This window comes from Cydia splendana, chromosome 23, assembly GCF_910591565.1.
Source record: "Cydia splendana chromosome 23, ilCydSple1.2, whole genome shotgun sequence".
In the NCBI taxonomy this organism is placed as follows: domain Eukaryota; kingdom Metazoa; phylum Arthropoda; class Insecta; order Lepidoptera; family Tortricidae; genus Cydia; species Cydia splendana.
In genome coordinates this window covers 1803226-1823209 of record NC_085982.1, presented here as the reverse complement: position 1 = coordinate 1823209, position 19984 = coordinate 1803226, and the positions used below count along the sequence as shown (strand labels likewise).

The 19984-nt window shown below is 36.8% G+C and overlaps 1 protein-coding gene across 1 annotated transcript in view; it reads left to right on the top strand.

The window, feature by feature from the left end:
* LOC134801940 (nephrin-like) overlaps positions 1 to 19984 on the top strand; it is a 246027-nt gene that overhangs the window by 180951 nt on the left and 45092 nt on the right. Inside the window, exons 6-8 of the mRNA XM_063774569.1 lie at positions 5577 to 5713; positions 17231 to 17398; positions 17998 to 18129. Of these exons, the coding sequence (XP_063630639.1) occupies positions 5577 to 5713; positions 17231 to 17398; positions 17998 to 18129 (437 nt within the window). The remainder of the gene's footprint in view (positions 1 to 5576; positions 5714 to 17230; positions 17399 to 17997; positions 18130 to 19984) is intronic.

Genomic DNA, 19984 nt, shown 5'->3' with positions numbered 1-19984 from the left:
TGAAGTTTTTCGTTTGTGCAATAAAGTTTAGCTTAGAATTTACAATGATATTAAAATTGATGACTCACTAGTTGAATATTGCTCGACAAGTTCCCGGTGAAGCTCCTCGTCGTGGAACGAAAATATGTACACGTATAATACGTATATGAAAATCAGCTTATTTTTGTTTTGTTTTATTTTATTCTTGTTGGTTTCCCTGAAAACCAGCACCATATCTTATAGGCATCCATTTTGGCATTAGAATGTATTAGAATAAGATGGTATTATAGGTTGTTTTATTTTACACCAAATTAACTAGAGCTAAACCAAGAATATTCTGCAGAAATTTTGATAGCACACAGGTGTTATTTTAAACGTCAAACTTCTATGAAATTATGATTATTATAAATAACACTGGCACTTCGTGTGCTATCAAACTGCACAACGGGACTTAATCGCGTATTTAAGTTTTAAGATTTACCTCCGACGTTTCGAGGACGGCGTTGTCCCCGTGGTCTCGGAGAAGACTGGCTCAAGTTGACATCAACATCTTCTAGCCGCGCGAGTTTTTCGAACTACCCGCACTTGGTCTTGTTTATCAGTTTGAACGTTTTGCGCACTAGGGATGTCACTCTGTCGACACACAACACTAACGATATTCGATTTATCGACTTAAATACGCGATTAAGTCCCGTTGTGCAGTTTGATAATGTTTAATAATCGTGAAAGTTTAAAACTTCGTGTGCTGTCAAAAATCACTGCACTGCCGTGTCTATTTTTTTTTCGCATAATTGAATAGTTTTCATTTTATTCGAATTAAATGGTTCCGCATGATCAACTCTTCCATACTATAGTGGTCACACGAAGTCATGTAAGTCAAGTTACATGACATACGCAGGATCAAACGTGACACGTATTACTTGACCAATATTGTTGTCGTATAAACCAAGCGCTCGGCCAGTCATGCCTAACTCCGGAAACTTAAGAAACGATGGTGATATTTTGGTTGTATCAGACATGCAACTCAAGGTATTTGTGCCTGACGCCATCGGCAAAAAAATGAAGTTACATGAGTTAGTCATATGCTTTTCTCAGTAAATAATGAAGATTTTCAAAATTTTCTTTTAGAAGACGATGGTGATATCTTTAATGGTTTTTAAGATGATTTAGACTGGTTATCCGTCACTCATGTAACTCGAGTTAACGGAGTTAGGCGTGACACGGCAGTGCAGACTTTTCTTGGTCTAACTCTACCTATTTCTATTTCAAAATTAAAAGAAGGTGCTGTACATCCTTCATCTATTAGTAAAGGGATCTGTACTATGATACGACTAATGATTCAGTTCTAATTGTCGCTTGTTCCTAACATTAGAATTGTGTAGATTTCAGTTGGTTTTGGTTTATTTCGACCATCACAAACACGTTTACCATTCGATTTCAGCTTTGGTCATTGCTTTGTTAACAATGTTCTATTTGACTTTGTAAACGTGATATTACTGAAACATGGGATGTAGGCAGCCTAAATTAGGTCACTTGGTATTACATGGGCCTTTACAATTGCATATATAGTAACATACGTACAGGTAATATACAAATAACAATGTAGCATACCTAATTGGTTTGAGATAGAAACAAAACGATAATCTTTTCTGCTTTGTCCTAAAGTTGGTAGAGAATGCCTCAAGGCAATAAGTACGACTTTTGCATATCAACTTATTCTTTTGTGCATTTTAAGTCCCGAATGAAATAAATGTTTAAAAAATTGGGGCATAAGTGAAGCGTTGCATGTAAAAAACCTGTTTCACTTTTTGCATAATGCTCAGATTACAACTAATATTGTATCAGGATTTGTATTAATTTAACTAATACTATACCATTAAAAATCTGAAATAATAATATCTAAAAAATCATACACAAAACCAGATGTATAAATATTTAAGATTAATATTATCTCTTGCTGACGATGACGTAATTCACTCCTTTTCATAAGTTATTATACTCCTAATAAACGATAAGCTCATCAAATACAGCTAAATATTTAACGCCAAAGAATGCTTTCCCTAAAAAACAACTGAACAACACTCACAATATACATTTTGAATTACTAAAACTCCCTTTCAACCACAATTCCCACACTAAGACATTTGTGGTCAGAGCGTCCCACGGGATCATCTTACATCAATGGCGATGGAAATCTATTTGGATTATTTGTGTTAATGATATCGTATTGCATTAATGGAATTAATAATAGGACGCTTGAAATTTCGGGGATAATTATTTCAGGACCGAGCGGTCCTTAACGACAAGTCAATGACGTAACTGACGCCGGTTTTGTATTAGGAGACGACGTTTCGCATAAAGGTATTTAGTTGGTTTGGAGCGTTATAATTACATAGTTTGGGACTATAAATTTAATTATGGCATCGAGTCGATCTTACAAACTTGTACAGCAATTACTGCGTTATGCTTGTGAACAGAATAAACTATAAATAGAACACAAAGATTACGAGTTTGGTTTGTTATAAACAGTAATATTTGAAAATTTTGTAATAAAGAAAGTGGTTTTAGTTTCAGACAAAGATTTTGCTGCAGTAATAACGACTTTATTGTTCGTATTATAAGACATACGTTACGATACAATCGTACAGATATGGTTTTTTAAAGCGAAATTATTTATGTAAGAGAAAGAAGGATGAGGAAAATAGAACATAAAAAATATAGTAAAAATGTTCTACATAACATTTCTTCACATGAAATGTTCTCCTTACAACATATCATACAGAGAAATAGGACTGAAAATCAGTGTTACCCAGACTTACATTACTTAAATCAAGCCAGTGAACCATAGCCGCCTAACCGTCGAAAACATTTCCAACTAGCAGTTTAACCGTCAGATAAGTCTCGGTTAAATTTAGACGGCAATTATTCGCACAAAGTTCTCTCAACTACCCGTAACTCCCATCAGTTTAAGAAGGATTTTGAATTATTCCAAGAAAATAGAGGAAATTGTGGCGAAGTAGTTTTTTGTTGAAGCTCTTGAGGTTTAAATGCCTTTGGAAAGTAGGTAGTTAAGTAGCTCTTAGCAAAGCTTATTTTTTCTTAAAATTTGAGGGATCAACACTTTGGGAAACGGAATTAATAATAATCGGACTAAAAAGTACACTAAAGTGATTAAAACTGACTTTCTTTTAATTCCTTTGTAAATGTATTGTAGTTTTGAGAATACGTATCCAATTTGAGAAAGGAACAATATATAATTATATTGACATAAGAAAACCCAAGTAACTAGAATTCAAAAGAAGCTGACATTTATTTCCAGAAAATAAAATATAATAATAATACTACACCCAAATTCGGAAGCAAACTTAGACAACAAATGGCAAGTTTAGATTGGAAGACAAAAATTACTTCGCAGTCTTGGTGCTAACAAAAGAAATGCGACACGTCTATTTGAAGACAATGGACTCTATCCAAATGTGTATAAGACACATTTCCCTTCGCAGCGGACAGTTACAAATGCTTTATTATTACTAGTTGCTAGAATTTTAAATGGAAACGCGGAAACTCCAACTTTAATTGTTTCTCTGTAATATATTCCGAAGGGCAGAAGCTCTTTCTTGGGGCTAATTCTGCTTTAAAAATTTGATAGGTTTTAATCTCAATTTAAGTCGTGTATCAGACATCTCAAGCGAACCAATAAAAGTGCGAGCGAAAAACCTTATCAGGCGACTCCCGATTGCATTTCGTCAGCAACAACCAGTGTGAACCGCCAACGCTGATTGGTGCTCAAAGTCAAGGTCGTATCAAAACAAGACGAAACCCATATTCAATTCTTAGAACACAATCGGCCTCCTCGTCTTGGCGGTTTTGAATACATAATGGTAATGTTTGGGAATGCTGCGATAAGCATGGTTAAATAAGCTAAGGGAAAATCCATTTTATGTCATCCATGGATTTAAGAATTAGCATGACTGTATTAGCAGGAATTTGATATTGTTTCTGAAACGGACAATTACAAAAAATCCTAACAGAATATATTTTATTTGTATCATATCAAGATTAATACTTAGTCGAAATGACTTAACATTTTAACAAATTGTACCTTGGGACGATTAAATTATTGTACAATATTCTTTCCTACTATTTCTATTTACTAACTGTTTTATTTAAATAACTCTCTATTGACTTTTACTAAGCATAGAGAATCTGACGGTTGCCTCAAGGAACAGTCTTAGGCATAAATTATATATCTTCAATAATGTTTATCCCATCAAAAGCTTAAGACTAATCATCACAGGTCAAGAAGGGAATACAGTAGGCCTTTTTAACTCTCTTAAGACAAAAACCATTAGCCCTCTTCATGGTAGGGTGCCCCGTTCCGCCCCGTGCCGCTCCCACGGCTCCGTGTGAATTGATTTCAATATCATTTCTATTATCCGTCTTACGCAACTGGTTTGGTGGTTTCGTTAATGAGGATTTTGGAGCAGATGTATACGTTTGTTGTTTATAACAAGCAGCTACTTGAGGTTATTCGTCTATAGGATTTGCATTTACGTTTGGCATTTGCGTCTCATTGTCGGTAATTTATTTGCTCGTTGGTTGTTGCTCTTTTTTTTAATAACTAAATCCCGACATATATTTTGAATTTCATTTGTAGCCTATTTAAATAAATCTACAATTATTAAAATAGAATAATTAAATTGATTTTAAAGTAGGTCATTTATTTTAATTATTGAATTAAAGAAACACTACGGAGTGTTTATTTACCATAATTCTTTATATGTAACTGCCTTTGAATCTGTCGTTTATTCTTTTATACAAAAAAAGAAAAATTTTATTAGGAGGTCCAAACTTTCTTTGAAGTGAGAGAATACAAAACCGTAGTCTAATATTGGCTCAATCTTTTGTCCTCTCACAAAAGTATCGTAATGTTCTGAAGAAACTTGACTACTTATGGTTTTATTCCGATACTTAAATTCAATAATAACAAAGAAAAATACTCGTAGAACATTTTGTAGACAATAATATTTTTTATCATTACTTGGTTATTCGGTACTTATTTTTTTATTTCTAAATCAAATTTTAGTCTTATATCGAGTACATTTTAGTACCTATAGCTATAGTATCTGTAGCTCATTATGAAGTTATATGTTGAGTGTTGACCCTTGTACTAATTAGTAACATCTGAAATTAAATAAACATTGATAAAAAGTTAGTTATACATTTTCCATGATTAAAATATATCTACTTTTTGCTTTACGTCTTTTAATGTTCAAAATTAAAACTTTCTATTTGCCTATTTAAATATTCGAGTGAAATGTTGCGAGTTCTTTCATCTTAAAGGTCAGACGGCTCGGCATTTACCTGCAAATATTTGTTTAGTACAAAAGAGGGCAGTGGGTGTTCGCTTCAGGTTGTCATGTAAAGATGAAACGATATTTGTTGAAGTTTTATGGCTAAATTTTTTTTAAATTTTAAGCAGTACGACGCAAAACAGATTTTGTTTCATCTCCTATCTAGTTCTATAGCGGCGGCTTTTAGTCTCCTCAACACATATATTTTCTCTTTGTATTAATGTTATTATATCTTTGTTACAGAACCAGTGGCCGTATGTCCGAAAACATCTACTCGTTCAAAGCAGACGCCTCCGACAATAAGGCTCGGTATACATGTGAGGCGAAAAACGTCATGATCAGCAACACTTTGAAGGCTGAAATCGATCTTACTGTCCTATGTAAGTATAATAGATATAATAGATTTAGATTTTTTTTCCTAGCCTATTTGAGTGTCCCACGGCTGGGCAAAGGCTTCTCCCCTTAATTTCCATGACTCCCGATTTGGTGTTTCCTCCGGCCAATTATTCAGGAAGCTGTCCAGGTCATTTAGAATTAACCAGAACAAAATGTATCCCATATTAACCTATAAATTAAGTATACCTTAGAGCCGTTAGAGCACTAAAAGAGAAGCACATAATCTTGATATGAAGCCCATTAATAGGGCATGAAAATTGTAGTTACCGTAAATTCAGGTAACTATAGTCCTATAATAGAATAATTATTTATTAATTCTTTATTTCAGATAAATTGTATCCATAGAATTGTTAGTTTGGCTTATGACTACGTTAGTTACTTACTACTACTACTACATTAAATAACTATTTAATTATTATTAGGCCAACCCAAAATTTCAGGAAGGTACAATCCACCCTCTCTGCTATGACCTTAAGTATACTGTTGTGACTGCCCCGCACCCGACACAACAGAGACGCTATTCGTTTACGCCGGATGGCATAGAAGTTATCAGTTCGTTCCGCGGCGAACATCCCTGAAGCGCTGCAGTAACGGGGCAGTCCCAACAGCATCCTGAAGGCGTCGTTATATTGGATTCGGAGGGCGTTGTATGCCTTTTGACTGCTCGTGTAAAATACTTGACAGTACGCCTTGAAAAGGGTAATTTTGACTTGTTTCGAGCAGCGAGCAAATCTACGGGCCAACATGTTACTCCGCACCGCCAGCGCCCTCCTTTCCCTTTCAATGTCGAGGTCATCTTTCAAATTTTCACACAGGATGTGTCCCAAGTATTTAAATTGTGTAACTCTTTCCAATGATTTACCATTCAGTTGTATTTTATGGTACACATTGGGATTCATCCTGTGTGACCTGAAAACCATATATTGACTTTTACCGGCATTGTAAATAAGTCCATGTTTTTTCGCATATGACTCGCACGTTTTCAGCATTTGCCTGAGAGCACATACCGAGGGGCTCAGCAACACCATGTCGTCCGCGTAGCTAATATTATTGACGCTAACTCCATCTACATGACAACCCACATGCATGTTGCTGAGCTCCTCGATCAGACCGTTAACATACAAGTTGAAGAGCTTAGGGGAGGTCAACCCCCCCTGCCTCACCCCGCACTCCAACCTGTATGCTCCCGACAGTGAGTCATTCCATTTAACGTAGTTAAACTGATTATTGTACCAATACTTAAGAACACCTATGACTCACGTGGTACACTCGTGCTGGCTAGCTTATCCCATAGGATACCATATGACACCAGATCAAAGGCCTTGGAGAGATCCAGGAAGCATGCGTACACCGGTGTACTCCTGTCGGTATAGTACTTGACGGTATGCTTTAGACTCAGAATGGCCGTCTCGGTTGACACCCCCTGCTTGAACCCAAACTGTGCATCGTGCAAGTCTAGGTATTTACCGAGACGGCAGTCAAGCAGACCGTCCAGCACCTTTGCTATAATCGTGGCCAATGAAATGGGTCTATAGTTTCCTTTATCAGAGAGATCATCGGTTTTGTTTTTAACTATTGGCACAACGATCGTTTTTAACATATCATGCGGCAAATACGAGTGACTAATACACATCGAATAGAACATGGCTAAGACTCTCGGCATGTGCGCACCAGCCATCTGCAGATGCTCGATGCTGAGACCATCATGCCCAGGTGACTTACCTCTAGTCATATGAGAAATTATATTTGACACTTCTTTGACAGTAAAACCTGTCACCTTGACATCCGGAGGAACCTCAGCATCGAGCGCCGGCAGCGTATGCCCCAACGGCGATTGCACCATAAAGTGGTTTTTAAACATATCCGCAATAGTTTTAGCATCACTATTTCCGTCAACAGCCGCTGGCAAGCCAGGTAGAATATTCAGGTCGTTTGTACATTTCCAAAATGTTTTAAAATCATTTTTTGACCGATGTAAGGCTATTGTGTCCATCTTAATTTGGTCTTGATGGTTTTGACACCATCTCAACCTAGATTTGAATAGCTTCCGACTTTCACACATTTCTTTATACACATAACCTGTCATAGGTCTTCCGTGAAGTACCCACAACTGGAACTTCAACCTGGCCCACCTGTGGGCATCGCTAACGTGTTTGTTCCAACCAGTTATATACCCCTTTTTTCTATTGACCGTTTTTTTGGAAGTACTTTTTGATGCATCGGTTAATATATCTATTATTTGTTTATATAACCCGTCTATTATAAAACGATGTCCATTATTACTACAAAAAGTATCACAACAATTAGTAAATTCTGGAGGAAAATCTATATCTTTCATTTTTTTATTACATATTTCACGATATTTGGCTATTTGATCGGGCTGCCTAACACCCCACTTTACATTATTACACTTTGATTCACTAATTAACACTTTTTGCATATTTACGTCCAAAACACATTCTAACTCAATTGGAAAATGGTCCGACCAAAAAACGTCGTTATGTATTTTTACCCCTCGTATAGTATTGAGGATACTTTCTGATACTAAACAGTGGTCCAGCCACCGTTTCGACCCGTGAGCATCACTCATAAACGTGTAACTGTCCGAGCCTAGTCCTAACGTTATAATATCCGCACAGTATAGGCTTTGCTCCGTACAAAAAGTCAAAAGTTCCTTACCAAATTTTTCCCCTGGATGTGCATTATAATCACCCAGCACGAAAACAGATTCCACATCATAATTCTCTATTATTGCACTTACTTCGCCGAGACACTGTGTAAACTCCGGTAGATTGTCACTTGCGTCAACTGGCATGTAAACACTCATAGTAACTAGGTGGTGATCTTTAACGCACGCTTTGATCGCAGCTATACGTGGATTACCGCATTCAATCACTGACACTGAATCAAACAGGTTATTACGCCACAGAAGCGCCACTCCTCCGTAGGGCCGACCGCGCAAGATTCCTGCCGATGTGTCCACCGCTGAGGTACCCGTGTAACCGAAGTCCTTATGAATGGATCCTAGGTATCCTAGGTCGTGTTTTAACAACCACGTTTCTTGGAGAGCTACGACATCGGCGAACTCGCATAATGATCGTACACACTCGACGGATCGCTTAAGCGATTTACAATTAAATGACACTAGTTTGGTAGAAATTGATTGACTTTTACTTCCCATTTATTTATGTTTAAATTTGCCTTCAGAAACAGTCTCCCGTGAATCCGGCCTACTGTTGTTTCTATAAACATACTTGCGAAACTTTATACCGTCTGGCCATAAGTTGTCACTTAAAAACACTTCTAACTTGTCTTTGTTTACATACAACTTATAGGCTTTGTCCCATTTCTCTTTCCTCATTTGGATCATTTCGAGTGTAACGTCTTCTTGCGTTTTATTTTTAATATACTGCGCGATGTCAGAGGAAGACGTGGCCGGGTCCACATATGTGATAAATAGCGGTATTTTTGGGCACGCAGCTTTAAACTTTCCAGTGGGACTGATTATAGCTGTACCGGTTTTACCTATAAAGCGGTTTTTAGACTTCCGAGATCGCACGAGAGTCCAGGTCTTGTCTTGAATAAGAATAATTTATTATCTTAACAGAATACATGGTAAAAGTTGCACAAATGTTGTCCTGTGTGTCCGAAACTAGGCTGAGCCTGTATCTTGGGACCCACCGAGCCGGTTCTACATAAACATTTTACCCAATGATACACTAGGATGTAGTATAACAAATTATCTAATAGCTAAAGTACTCTACATTTTACCTTATAAGGTTAAGAACTAGGACAAATACAACTATGGTCCAGTTTTTAACGTCGATTATTAACGAGCCTTGTTGATTTGTACTGGTACTCGTTACGTTTATTTTGAGGTTAGATATACTAATAGTGATTCTAAATTAGAACATAATTTGAAAAATATTGACACATATTTTACTGGAACTTGAATTTGGACCATAGTTTTAAGTTGTGGACTAAAGTTAGCTGAGCTTACGGTAAGCGGTACCAATAACCTATTACCAATAAAATATTTTAGCAATTCTGTAAAATTCTTGACAACACAATGCCCTTTTAACGCCACTCCTACTCGTAAATATAATAAATACTTCACTACTTCTTTTAGCTAAGTCTTATAAGAAAACGTAAAAATAGATTTATGTTCGGACTTCGAAAGATTTTGAGCGATCTTTCTACATGCCACTCACCTGATTCTTTATTTATACGCATTTCATGATTCGAACATCCCAGTACTCTGAGACCCGATAAAATTTTGGACTGTCGTGGTCTCAAAGTAAGCGGCGAAGCGAGACGTTGGTTTAATATTGAACCTGGGGATCAATTCTGAAATAAAAACTTAACTGTCTTGCTATTAGATTGAAATCGTTTTTGTGAACGATAACAAAGGTGTGCAAGTGAGACTCGGATTAAGATTGAATTGGAATTAGATGAAGATAAGTAAAATGAAGTCCTTGATTCACTTTACATCCTGAATGGTTGGCTAAGTGGGTCAGTAAATGTACGGTTTTAACTTGAGAGGGAAGCGGAAAGTAAATTAGGTTACTAATGTTTATTATGCCTGATTAAAATTCTTATTAACCAAAGTTTGTCTTGAAGATTTTTGTGAAACATATTTTTTGGATTTACAATAGAAGATCTAACTGAAAGAATTTGTATATTTTTGAAATAGAAGATATGTTTTGACTAATATGATGTTGAATACAAAAAAGACTAAAACACACGAATTAAGTGAGACTACAATTAAACTCATGGAAGAAAGAAAAGCGATCATCTCAGAAAAGAATAATAAAGACAGGAAGAAGATATCTAATCTTAGCAAAACAATAAGAAATAACATGAGGAATGACAGGAAGTTAAAAAGACTACGAACTATAGAGGAGCATATAATAAGAACAGGCGGTACTAAGAAAGCGCTAAAAGAGTTAAGGGAAAAAGGAAAGGAATGGATTCCCAAACTGAAAAAGGCAGAGACAAACCTCACTAACCGAACAGAAATCCAGAAAGTAGCAACTGAGTACTATCAAGCCCTATACAGCAAAGAAAGTTCAAGCCCAGATCAAGAAAACGTTGAACCACCGACCGGAGCCTTTCCACTGCATGAAAGCGATGTGGTACCACCTATACTTGTACAAGAGGTCAAAAAGGCAATAAACTCTCAGAAGCTAGATAAATCCCCTGGACCAGATAAAATACCCAATGCACTTATGAGAGGAACAGTTGAAGAACTTAGCCGAATCCTAACAGTGGTATTTAACGAAATTCTAAGAACAGGGATAATCCCAAACCAATGGGGAGAATCAGACATCATCTTGATCCACAAAAAAGGTGCGAAAGACAATATCAGCAACTACCGGCCAATAAGCCTCATGTCAAAGATATACAAAGTTTTTGCTAAGGTGTTACTAGAAAGAATATCAAGAACACTAGACGAATGCCAACCAATCGAACAGGCTGGATTTAGGAAAGACTATAGTACAATTGATCATATCCATACAGTAAAACAAGTAATTCAGAAGTATAAAGAGTTCCGAAAGCCTTTGTTCATAGCATTTATCGACTACTCGAAAGCGTTCGATAGCCTTAACCACACCTGTATATGGACAAGCCTGCAACAACAAGGAGTACACGAAGTATACGTAGAAATTATCCGAAGGATATATACAATCAGCAAAAGCAGAATTAGACTAGAATCAACTGGCAAAAACTTCCCTATACAAAGAGGTGTCAGGCAAGGTGACCCACCATCACCAAAGTTATTCTCCGCTGTCTTGGAACAAATTTTCAGGAAACTCGAATGGGAACACCTTGGCCTCAACATAAATGGCACACGCCTAAACCACCTCAGGTTTGCCGACGACATAGTCTTGTTTGAGGAAAACCCAAAAGAACTAGAATGCATGCTATTGGATCTAGCAAAACAGAGTGAGGCAGTGGGACTGGAGCTTAACTCAGACAAGACTAAATTGATGACAAATTCTAGGAGACAAGAAATTGCAGTTAATGGATTCAGTCTGGACTATGTTGAAGAATATGTATATCTAGGTCAAATAATATCATTCAAGAACCAAATGGATAAAGAAATTGAAAAAAGAATAGCATCCGGCTGGAGCAAATATTGGTCACTCAAAGAAATCATGAAAAGCAACCTTGGTATACGGATAAAAAGCAAAACTTTTAACACATGTGTGCTTCCATGTCTAACCTATGGCTGCGAAACTTGGTCTCTTACTAAAAAACAACGAGATAAACTTGCAAAGTGCCAGAGAGCTATGGAGAGGAGCATGCTCGGTGTAAAATTACAGGATAGAAACCGCAGCTCTGACATAAGAACCAGAACAAAAGTGACAGACATCCTCACCCACATAGACAGGCAAAAATGGAGGTGGGCAGGCCACACTATAAGATGCAAAACAGAGAAGTGGAGCCAAAGAATTCTCATGTGGCACCCTACAGATGGATCAAGATCGCAAGGCCCTCAATTAACACGATGGGAAGACGAAATTATACTCACAGTGGGACCACTCTGGACAAGGGTGGCAAGAGAGAGGAAATACTGGAAGGAGTTGGAGGAGGCCTTTGCCGACAGGCACACTGAACCAAGAGACTTCATATAAACATTCAAAACTAAAAACCAACAATCATGTTCAGAATAAAGGGCTATATAAATAAATAAATAAATAAAATATGATGTTGATAAATGAGTTTGAGGTAGGTATCCTTCAACTTTTTATAGTTGATAATTATAGAAAAAAAACCTATAAAGACTCATACCAAAAAAGATAAATTCAATCATACAAAAAATTTCATGTAATATAAACCGACCGAATTATACTCAAATCTATGGATATTTGTTATGTCCCTTCAAGAGAAATTTTCTGTACAGAGTTTTTCAACCGTTCATTGCTCAATGTATTTCATGTGTACCCAAACAAGCGATGATTTGTTCTGCAATCCTTTATATCTTACACATTTCCTTCGATGATTGGTTTCTTTGTCAAATCAGAACTTGAGCTCGTTGGGAAGGGTCTATATGTAATATTTTGCAGTGCTATTTTATTTTGGGTCTTTTAAAATGAAAGTAGGTAAATCTTTTTTTTTAAAAGGAAGATTACCTTTTTATTAGATACAAATTCATCGAGCTTTTATATTATTGAATTTGGATTTGTCTGAAACTATTGTCGCTATAAAGGTAAATATTGGTTTCAATTCATTAGTTATGAAAATAGGAGTAATGTAGGTACCTATATAAGAAAAAAAAATGGTACCTAAAAGAAAATAAAGGAAGACACAGAATGGAAGTAAGTGACCACAAATAATGTACAGCTAGTACGAAAGATACAAATGCTTCACTGACACTTGCACACACACGTGAAGTGCAAAATCATGAATTAAAAGAAACATAAAGAATGTATGATTTTGCTTTCAAATCGCACTGGGCGATACCAACATTACGAGTAAAATTTGTATAGGAAATAAACCCTGAACTCAAATATATTACATGGATATGTATTAAATGTAGTCAAATGTAAAGTATAAATGACTAACATAAATTTGCTAGATAGGTACCGGGTAAAATACTCCAGACAGTAGGTACACAAACAGTGTGAGCGACAAAGTTTGGAATCGTCAATATTTTCCTAAAGTCAATCTACGAAACCATTCAGTTAGCGATGGTGATCTTTGGTGACAAGTTTTTAGGGCTCCTCATTGAGATTTCTATAAAATTAAGCTAACATTTTATTTGCAGAATTTGTTCTTCTTATTTCATCATTTAATTTTCAACCAGCAGCCTTACCACGACTATCTCAGCAGTGTCAAACTGACGTATTCGCTAACGTCTGCGTAACTTACTTTCTATACACGATGGCTAAAAAAATAACTGCATTACCGTTGCCAGGGAGGTTTTGGGATTATACTGAGCAACTTTTACTATGAGACCAACCCCGAAATCGCGCCTCCCATAGAAAATGGACCAGCCAAAATGTATGAAAAAGCCAAATTATTTTTTCGCGATTTCGGGGCTGGTCCCATAGTAAAAGTTGCTCAGTATAATCCCAAAACCTCCCTGGCAACGGGAATGCAGTTATTTTTAGCCAACCTGTATATCTCGCTCGCAGTATAATATACATATATGCGAGTACGATGCATAGAAAGTAAGTTACGCACACACTAGCGAATATGTCAGTGCCAAACTGGTGGTAACCGTAGGTACAGATTTATTTACATGCTTTGAGTCCCCTTGATCCTCATCTTGAGGTTACTATACTGCCCTGCTAAGCCGAGTGGCGCTATCTCAAACGAAAATGCATTGCTAATGTATACTTTAGTTTCTATAACTCAGAATTCCATTTTCAAAATTATTTGTTTTTGAGATAGCGCTGTTCGGCTTAGGAGGGCAGTATAGTTTAACAAATTTAATATTGCTGTTACAAAAAGAGACCAAACGGCGTTAGATATAGCCTGCTCACTTATTTTTAAGCACCTTATACGCTCGGATACATCTGGTGGCGACTGTACCACGCGATGTACCTAGTCTTATAAAAAAAAAACAACCAATAAAATAAAACTCAATCACAACCCCCAACTTTTCATCCCGGCTCGCACTTGGTCCGTTTTTTAAGTAAATTCTCGAAGTTGGACGCGTCGATGGACTTTGAAAAGAAATTAAAACTTCAGATTTGCGTTGAACGAAAATAAATGTCAAATCGACGACTCCGAGGCGATTGGCGTTATTTTTTTAAGGAGTTTATCAAACTTTTTTTATCAACACTTAAGTTGTTATAGCAATAAATTTGGGCCCAGAGTGCTGCCTTGGGGAATACCTGGTATTTATTTAATGATTCAGGCGGTGAGTGTCTGGATTTCGTTTGTTTTTAAAATAAAAGAGAAATTACTTCGTAAGTCAATATAAAAAATAATATTTTATTATGAATCTGACTGAATGACTATTTTTGATCAACAATTCTGAATTGAAGTGTATTCGTGACACACGCTTTTGACATACAGTCGCCATCAGATATATCGGGGCGGATAAGGCGCTCACAAATATCTGAACACGTCTCTATTGTCAAGGCGTTAGAGTGCGTGTTCAAATATTTTTGAGCACCTCGGACGCTCCGATATATCTGATGGCGACTGTACATTAGAAAAAACTACATGAATATGTATAGTACAAATCAGTGTGTATGTATGTAAATACTTGATCGCACATAAGAAAGGCGGAAATCATAACAAAGACGAATGTACAAAGTCTAACTTATCCTTCACCATCACATTATAAGTATATCTTAAATCTATACAACTATCCTAAACAGAATACTCAATTCCGTTTGTTAGCGGAATGCCTGATGCTTATTGACATTAACATTAGTCTGATTCTGCTGAATTATACCTTAATCACATTCTGATTGTACCTACTGTAATCAAGGTTCGTTACTATTTTAACTCACAAGAATCTGAAACTATTTATGGGCTCGACACTATAACGAATATTGACATTACTTTGAAGGAATTATATTTTTAGTGATAGTGTAGGGATTGTCATGAAGGAAGCACGGCAAGCAATGAAGTTTATTTAAATATCTTCCCTCAGTATTGGAGTTATGTATGTAATGATACTAGAAATGACATTACTACTGACTGTGAATTGATAAGAATGATGGAATCAGAAATGACAGAAAGAATGACGGAAGATAATGAAGTTATTACACTATTTTGATATTTTGATGTAATGACAAAATAATGTCATTATACTTATATTGAGAGAACGCAATTTATTTAATAAAGTATCTATTAATAATAATAATAATAAATTCTTTATTTACGACCATCGAGGATCATTTGTGTTAGTAATATAAATAGTGTTATCCTAGTGTTAGAACTACATAACTATCCTTAAAATAACTATATTTATTTATTTATTTCTGCGTGCGTGTATCAAGCAGCAGTTATTCAAGTACAGGCAATCGATTCTGCCTGCCAACATTCTCAGAATGCTGTTGGAGCTGGCCCTCACTCTGCGCACAAGGGATGTAGCTCGCTTGCGCATGGTGGTGTAGAAGCAGTCTACTCGCGCCTGCGCGAACATCCCCGATGCACTACAGAATTTGGGCAGCCCCATCAGCACTCTGAAAGCGCTGTTATATTGAACACGCAGAGCGCTGTACCGTTTATGAGTATAATCAGCCCACAGGTTGCTATTGTGTGGTTAAATTTTCTGAAATAAAACGATGTATTTGACCGGATTATTTCGCGTATAATTAATTTAAAATACATCCTGCGTTCCGAACCCTTTACAGCAGTCAACGTTCGTGGTCAACGGGTGACTCATTCCATGAATTACTCTCGCGGTAACCAAAGACTATAAGTATTGTTAATTTTAACTGTAAATTTTTTTTTAATGAACATATTGATATTATCCGAGCATTCAAACCTTTTTTTAATTCAGGAGACACATAACCAGCTTTTATAGTAAAGAATTAATGGCATTGACACAAGACATATTTTCTCCTGGCTTTTGAGAAAGTTAATTCTCTTCGACTGTTATTCGGATAAAGCACTTATCATCGAGAACTTATAGTAATCCCCAGTTCAAAGACAATTTGCCCTAATGAGCAAGTCCTTGAGACATCCTCCGTAAGTTTATAAGATTGAAATGTAGATATCGAATATAAAATGAATGAGAATGATCTTTTCAACATAGTAAATATTCTGAGGCTTACAAAATTAGTGCTCGAACAAGGTAAAGCTTGAAGTCTTTAAGTTCGGACCTAAAGGTCAGGTGTGACTTGGGGACTAAAATATCGGGTAAAAAAGGCATGTTATAATGTTAGAAACTCAGAATTTTTTCGAACTTAGTATCCTTACTTTAGTAAGGTAACAACTAAGAACTTAACAGCCTCTTAGCCTAGTCAGTATAGACCCTGCCGGGCGTTTTCTAAAATAAACATTGAAAACCTGATTCTTTCAAATCTGGACATACTTGGGCTCATTCTATTCAGAATCGATAGCATTCTCCATCCTACCATTAAAAAAAGATGTACCAAAATGTCCATTCCATTAGGTCATGTTTTAGTGTGAATAATTTTTTCACTTGTACGTGCGTGACGTAGTGGAAAGTACAATTTTCATACAAATTTTTGGGTCATTTTTTTAGCATCGGGATTGAATATGCTTGATTCTGATTTGAACGAACCCAAAAACACCAGGATGTGTGAAAATCGGGTTTTAATAATCATTTTAGAAAACCTACCTACGAACCGGGGGTTAAAGGGCATTTATTTGTGTTTTCATCAGAGATATTTGTTCCTGAGGTATGGATATTTTCGATCTATATAATATATATTATATATCGACGTCTAGTACCCACAACACAAGCCTTATCAAGCTTACCGTGGAGCTATGTACTTAGATTGATTTGTGTAATAAATATTGTCCCATAATTTAAAATCTAACCTACCGTTTTCTTTCTTCCACAGTCGCCCCAGCCCACGTCACCATCGCCGGCCCCACAGAAGCCAGGGTAGGGGATCCGGTACCCTTAACCTGCAGCACGGCCCCTTCCAACCCTGCCGCTGACATTAAGTGGCTGGTGCTAGGCAAGCACCATAAGGAAGCTAGCAATCGCACTGTTATATCGCCTGAAGGTGAGGGTTTAGGTGTTTTACTTGCTTCGATTGGTAAAAACCAGTTAAATAATTTGTGACTTCCCAGGTAAAGGTACCTTTTGGCGGTTGGCGTTTACGCTATTATTAACGCAGCTCCAATACTATTGCGGTGATCTGCGACGTAAGCGCCAGCCGCCATGAGGTACCTATTCTCATGGAACGTCACATTTCATCATAATTTCATTTATTCTTGAGCTTACCTTGGAGCTAAGTAAATTTGTGTAAAAATGTCCAATAATATTTAAATATTTATTTATCATCATCATCATCGTATCATATCTAGATCGCCCCCTGCTGAGCATAGGCCTCTCTTCGAGTACGCCACTTATCCCAGTTCGGAGCCAATCTCATACAGAGGTGACCCGCAGTTAGCTTAGAATAAATTTAAAAGTGGAAAAACTGCCTGTGTGACTTGAACTCACGGCCTCCGGATCGATACTCCAGCGTGCTACCAACAGCCACCAAGACCTCATCCACAGCCAGCGAATCTTGGGTGAGTTCAAGTCCCACCCTAGGCAGTAATTTTTCCACTTTTAAATTTATTCTAAGCTTGAAAAATTCTTTTTTTTAAATTCTAGGTGGCTGGATCACAACGTCGAACATAACAGTGACAGTGGAAAGAGACAGACGTTCCATCGTCGTCGTCTGTCACGGTATCAACGCGCAGCTGACCGAAAACGTCGTCGCTACTCACACTATCAACGTGCTATGTAAGTACATCCAATATTAAAGTGTCCTTACTTGTCCTATCGTGTAATGTAAACAAACACTTCTCGAAGACATTATCACACTTCTCTCTGGAATTACACAATAATCATCACTTTAAATGTTGTTGTATACTTAAAGAAACTCACAAAGTATTGAAATCAACCAAATAACCACTGAAAAATATCATATCTAATAAGATTTTCATCAATAATCGCAGTAACGAACGGATCACCTCAAAAGCATCTGACATTGCGAAGTCTATTTTGTCCAAGAATCGTATTGTTGTAATGATACTTTGACGTCACGTTTGTTTACATGATAAGACACGTAAGGATGAATACACTTTATAATCTATACTTATTGTACTTTATGAAGAACACATTCTAATAAAGCTTAAAAGCTTAGTGTTACACTTATTGTAAAATACAATAAACAAAGTTATATGAGTTACACGAAATCATTACCCCACCCAAAACCCCGGAGTATTTGATGACTCTATCGATATATTAGTACTATCGAATGGCTACTCAAGTGTAGTTAGGTAATAGTCTCGAGTATTAATACGAGCTTTAGATGTACAAATTAGTATTGCACCAAATACAGCGAGAATTTGAGGTAGAGGGTCAACTTTGATCATATCTTGCGAGTTTGTTGCTACCAATAATATCCCCGCACCCAAAACATACAAATACACTGTATAATATCTCTCTATAATGAATATCCAGATGCAATAATTTCAAAATTCGAACGTAAATTTAAGATATTCAAATTTCGAACACATCTCCAGTTTGAGCATTCCACGTCCAACTCCACCACGAAACCGTTTATATGGCCAGTGAATTTGAGACATTATGTAGACTAACGCCCGCAGCTAAAGCCAGCTACACATGTACATGACTGCGGTAGAATACACACATGTATACCTATCATAATGTGTATTGTGTAGTACTGTTTGGTTTGCTCGAACAAACACAATCGTAGGACAGATTAACATATCTCGATAGACTACTATGAATTTAATTTTACCTAATATTACCTACTAATATTGTAAAGAGTGGCGGGAGGGAGTGTGCTTGGAGTGTGATTGGATAGGACCAAATAGCGAGAAAGCGGGGAGGCCTTTGCCCAGCAGTGGGACACTCCTATAAAGGCAAAAAAAAACCAGTAAGTATTATAAATGGAAAAAAAAGTAAACGAAATAAATGGTATATACAAAGGAAAAATTAGGCGGAGGCCTCCAGTAAAATGCGAAAAGTAACTCGGTATGTCTGTCTGTCTGTTACTACTTCACGCTTACAGCTCGGTTTACATCTTCAGACATTGAGCGTGCCAGACACGTGCCGTGCATTTTTAGGGTTCCGTACCCAAAGGGTCAAAACGGGACCCTATTAAGTACTAAGACTACTCTGTCCGTCTGTTCATCAATCTGTCCGTCCGTCTGTCAGTTACCATGCCGTATCTCATAGACCGTGATAGCAAGACAGTTGAAATTCACAGATGACGTATTTCTGTTGCCGCTATAACAACAATTATTAAAAACAGAATAAAATAAATATTTAAGCTCCCATACCATAAACGTGATTTTTTTGCCATTTTTTGCGTACGAAACGCTACGACGCTAGTCCGAGTCGCACTTGTTGACTTCTACAGCCTATTCGGATTTCGAGATAATCACAAGATCTTGAGACGATTTAGAGATCAACTAGATCTACATTAGATATCGACTAGATGTGAGTTGGATATCTAAGTCATAACTTGTCGAAATCGTTCAAGAGGACCTCCAGAATCGCGGAAACGTCAAATTTGACATATCTATCTTACAAATATCTTTAATTATCCGTATCTTAACTTGTTGAA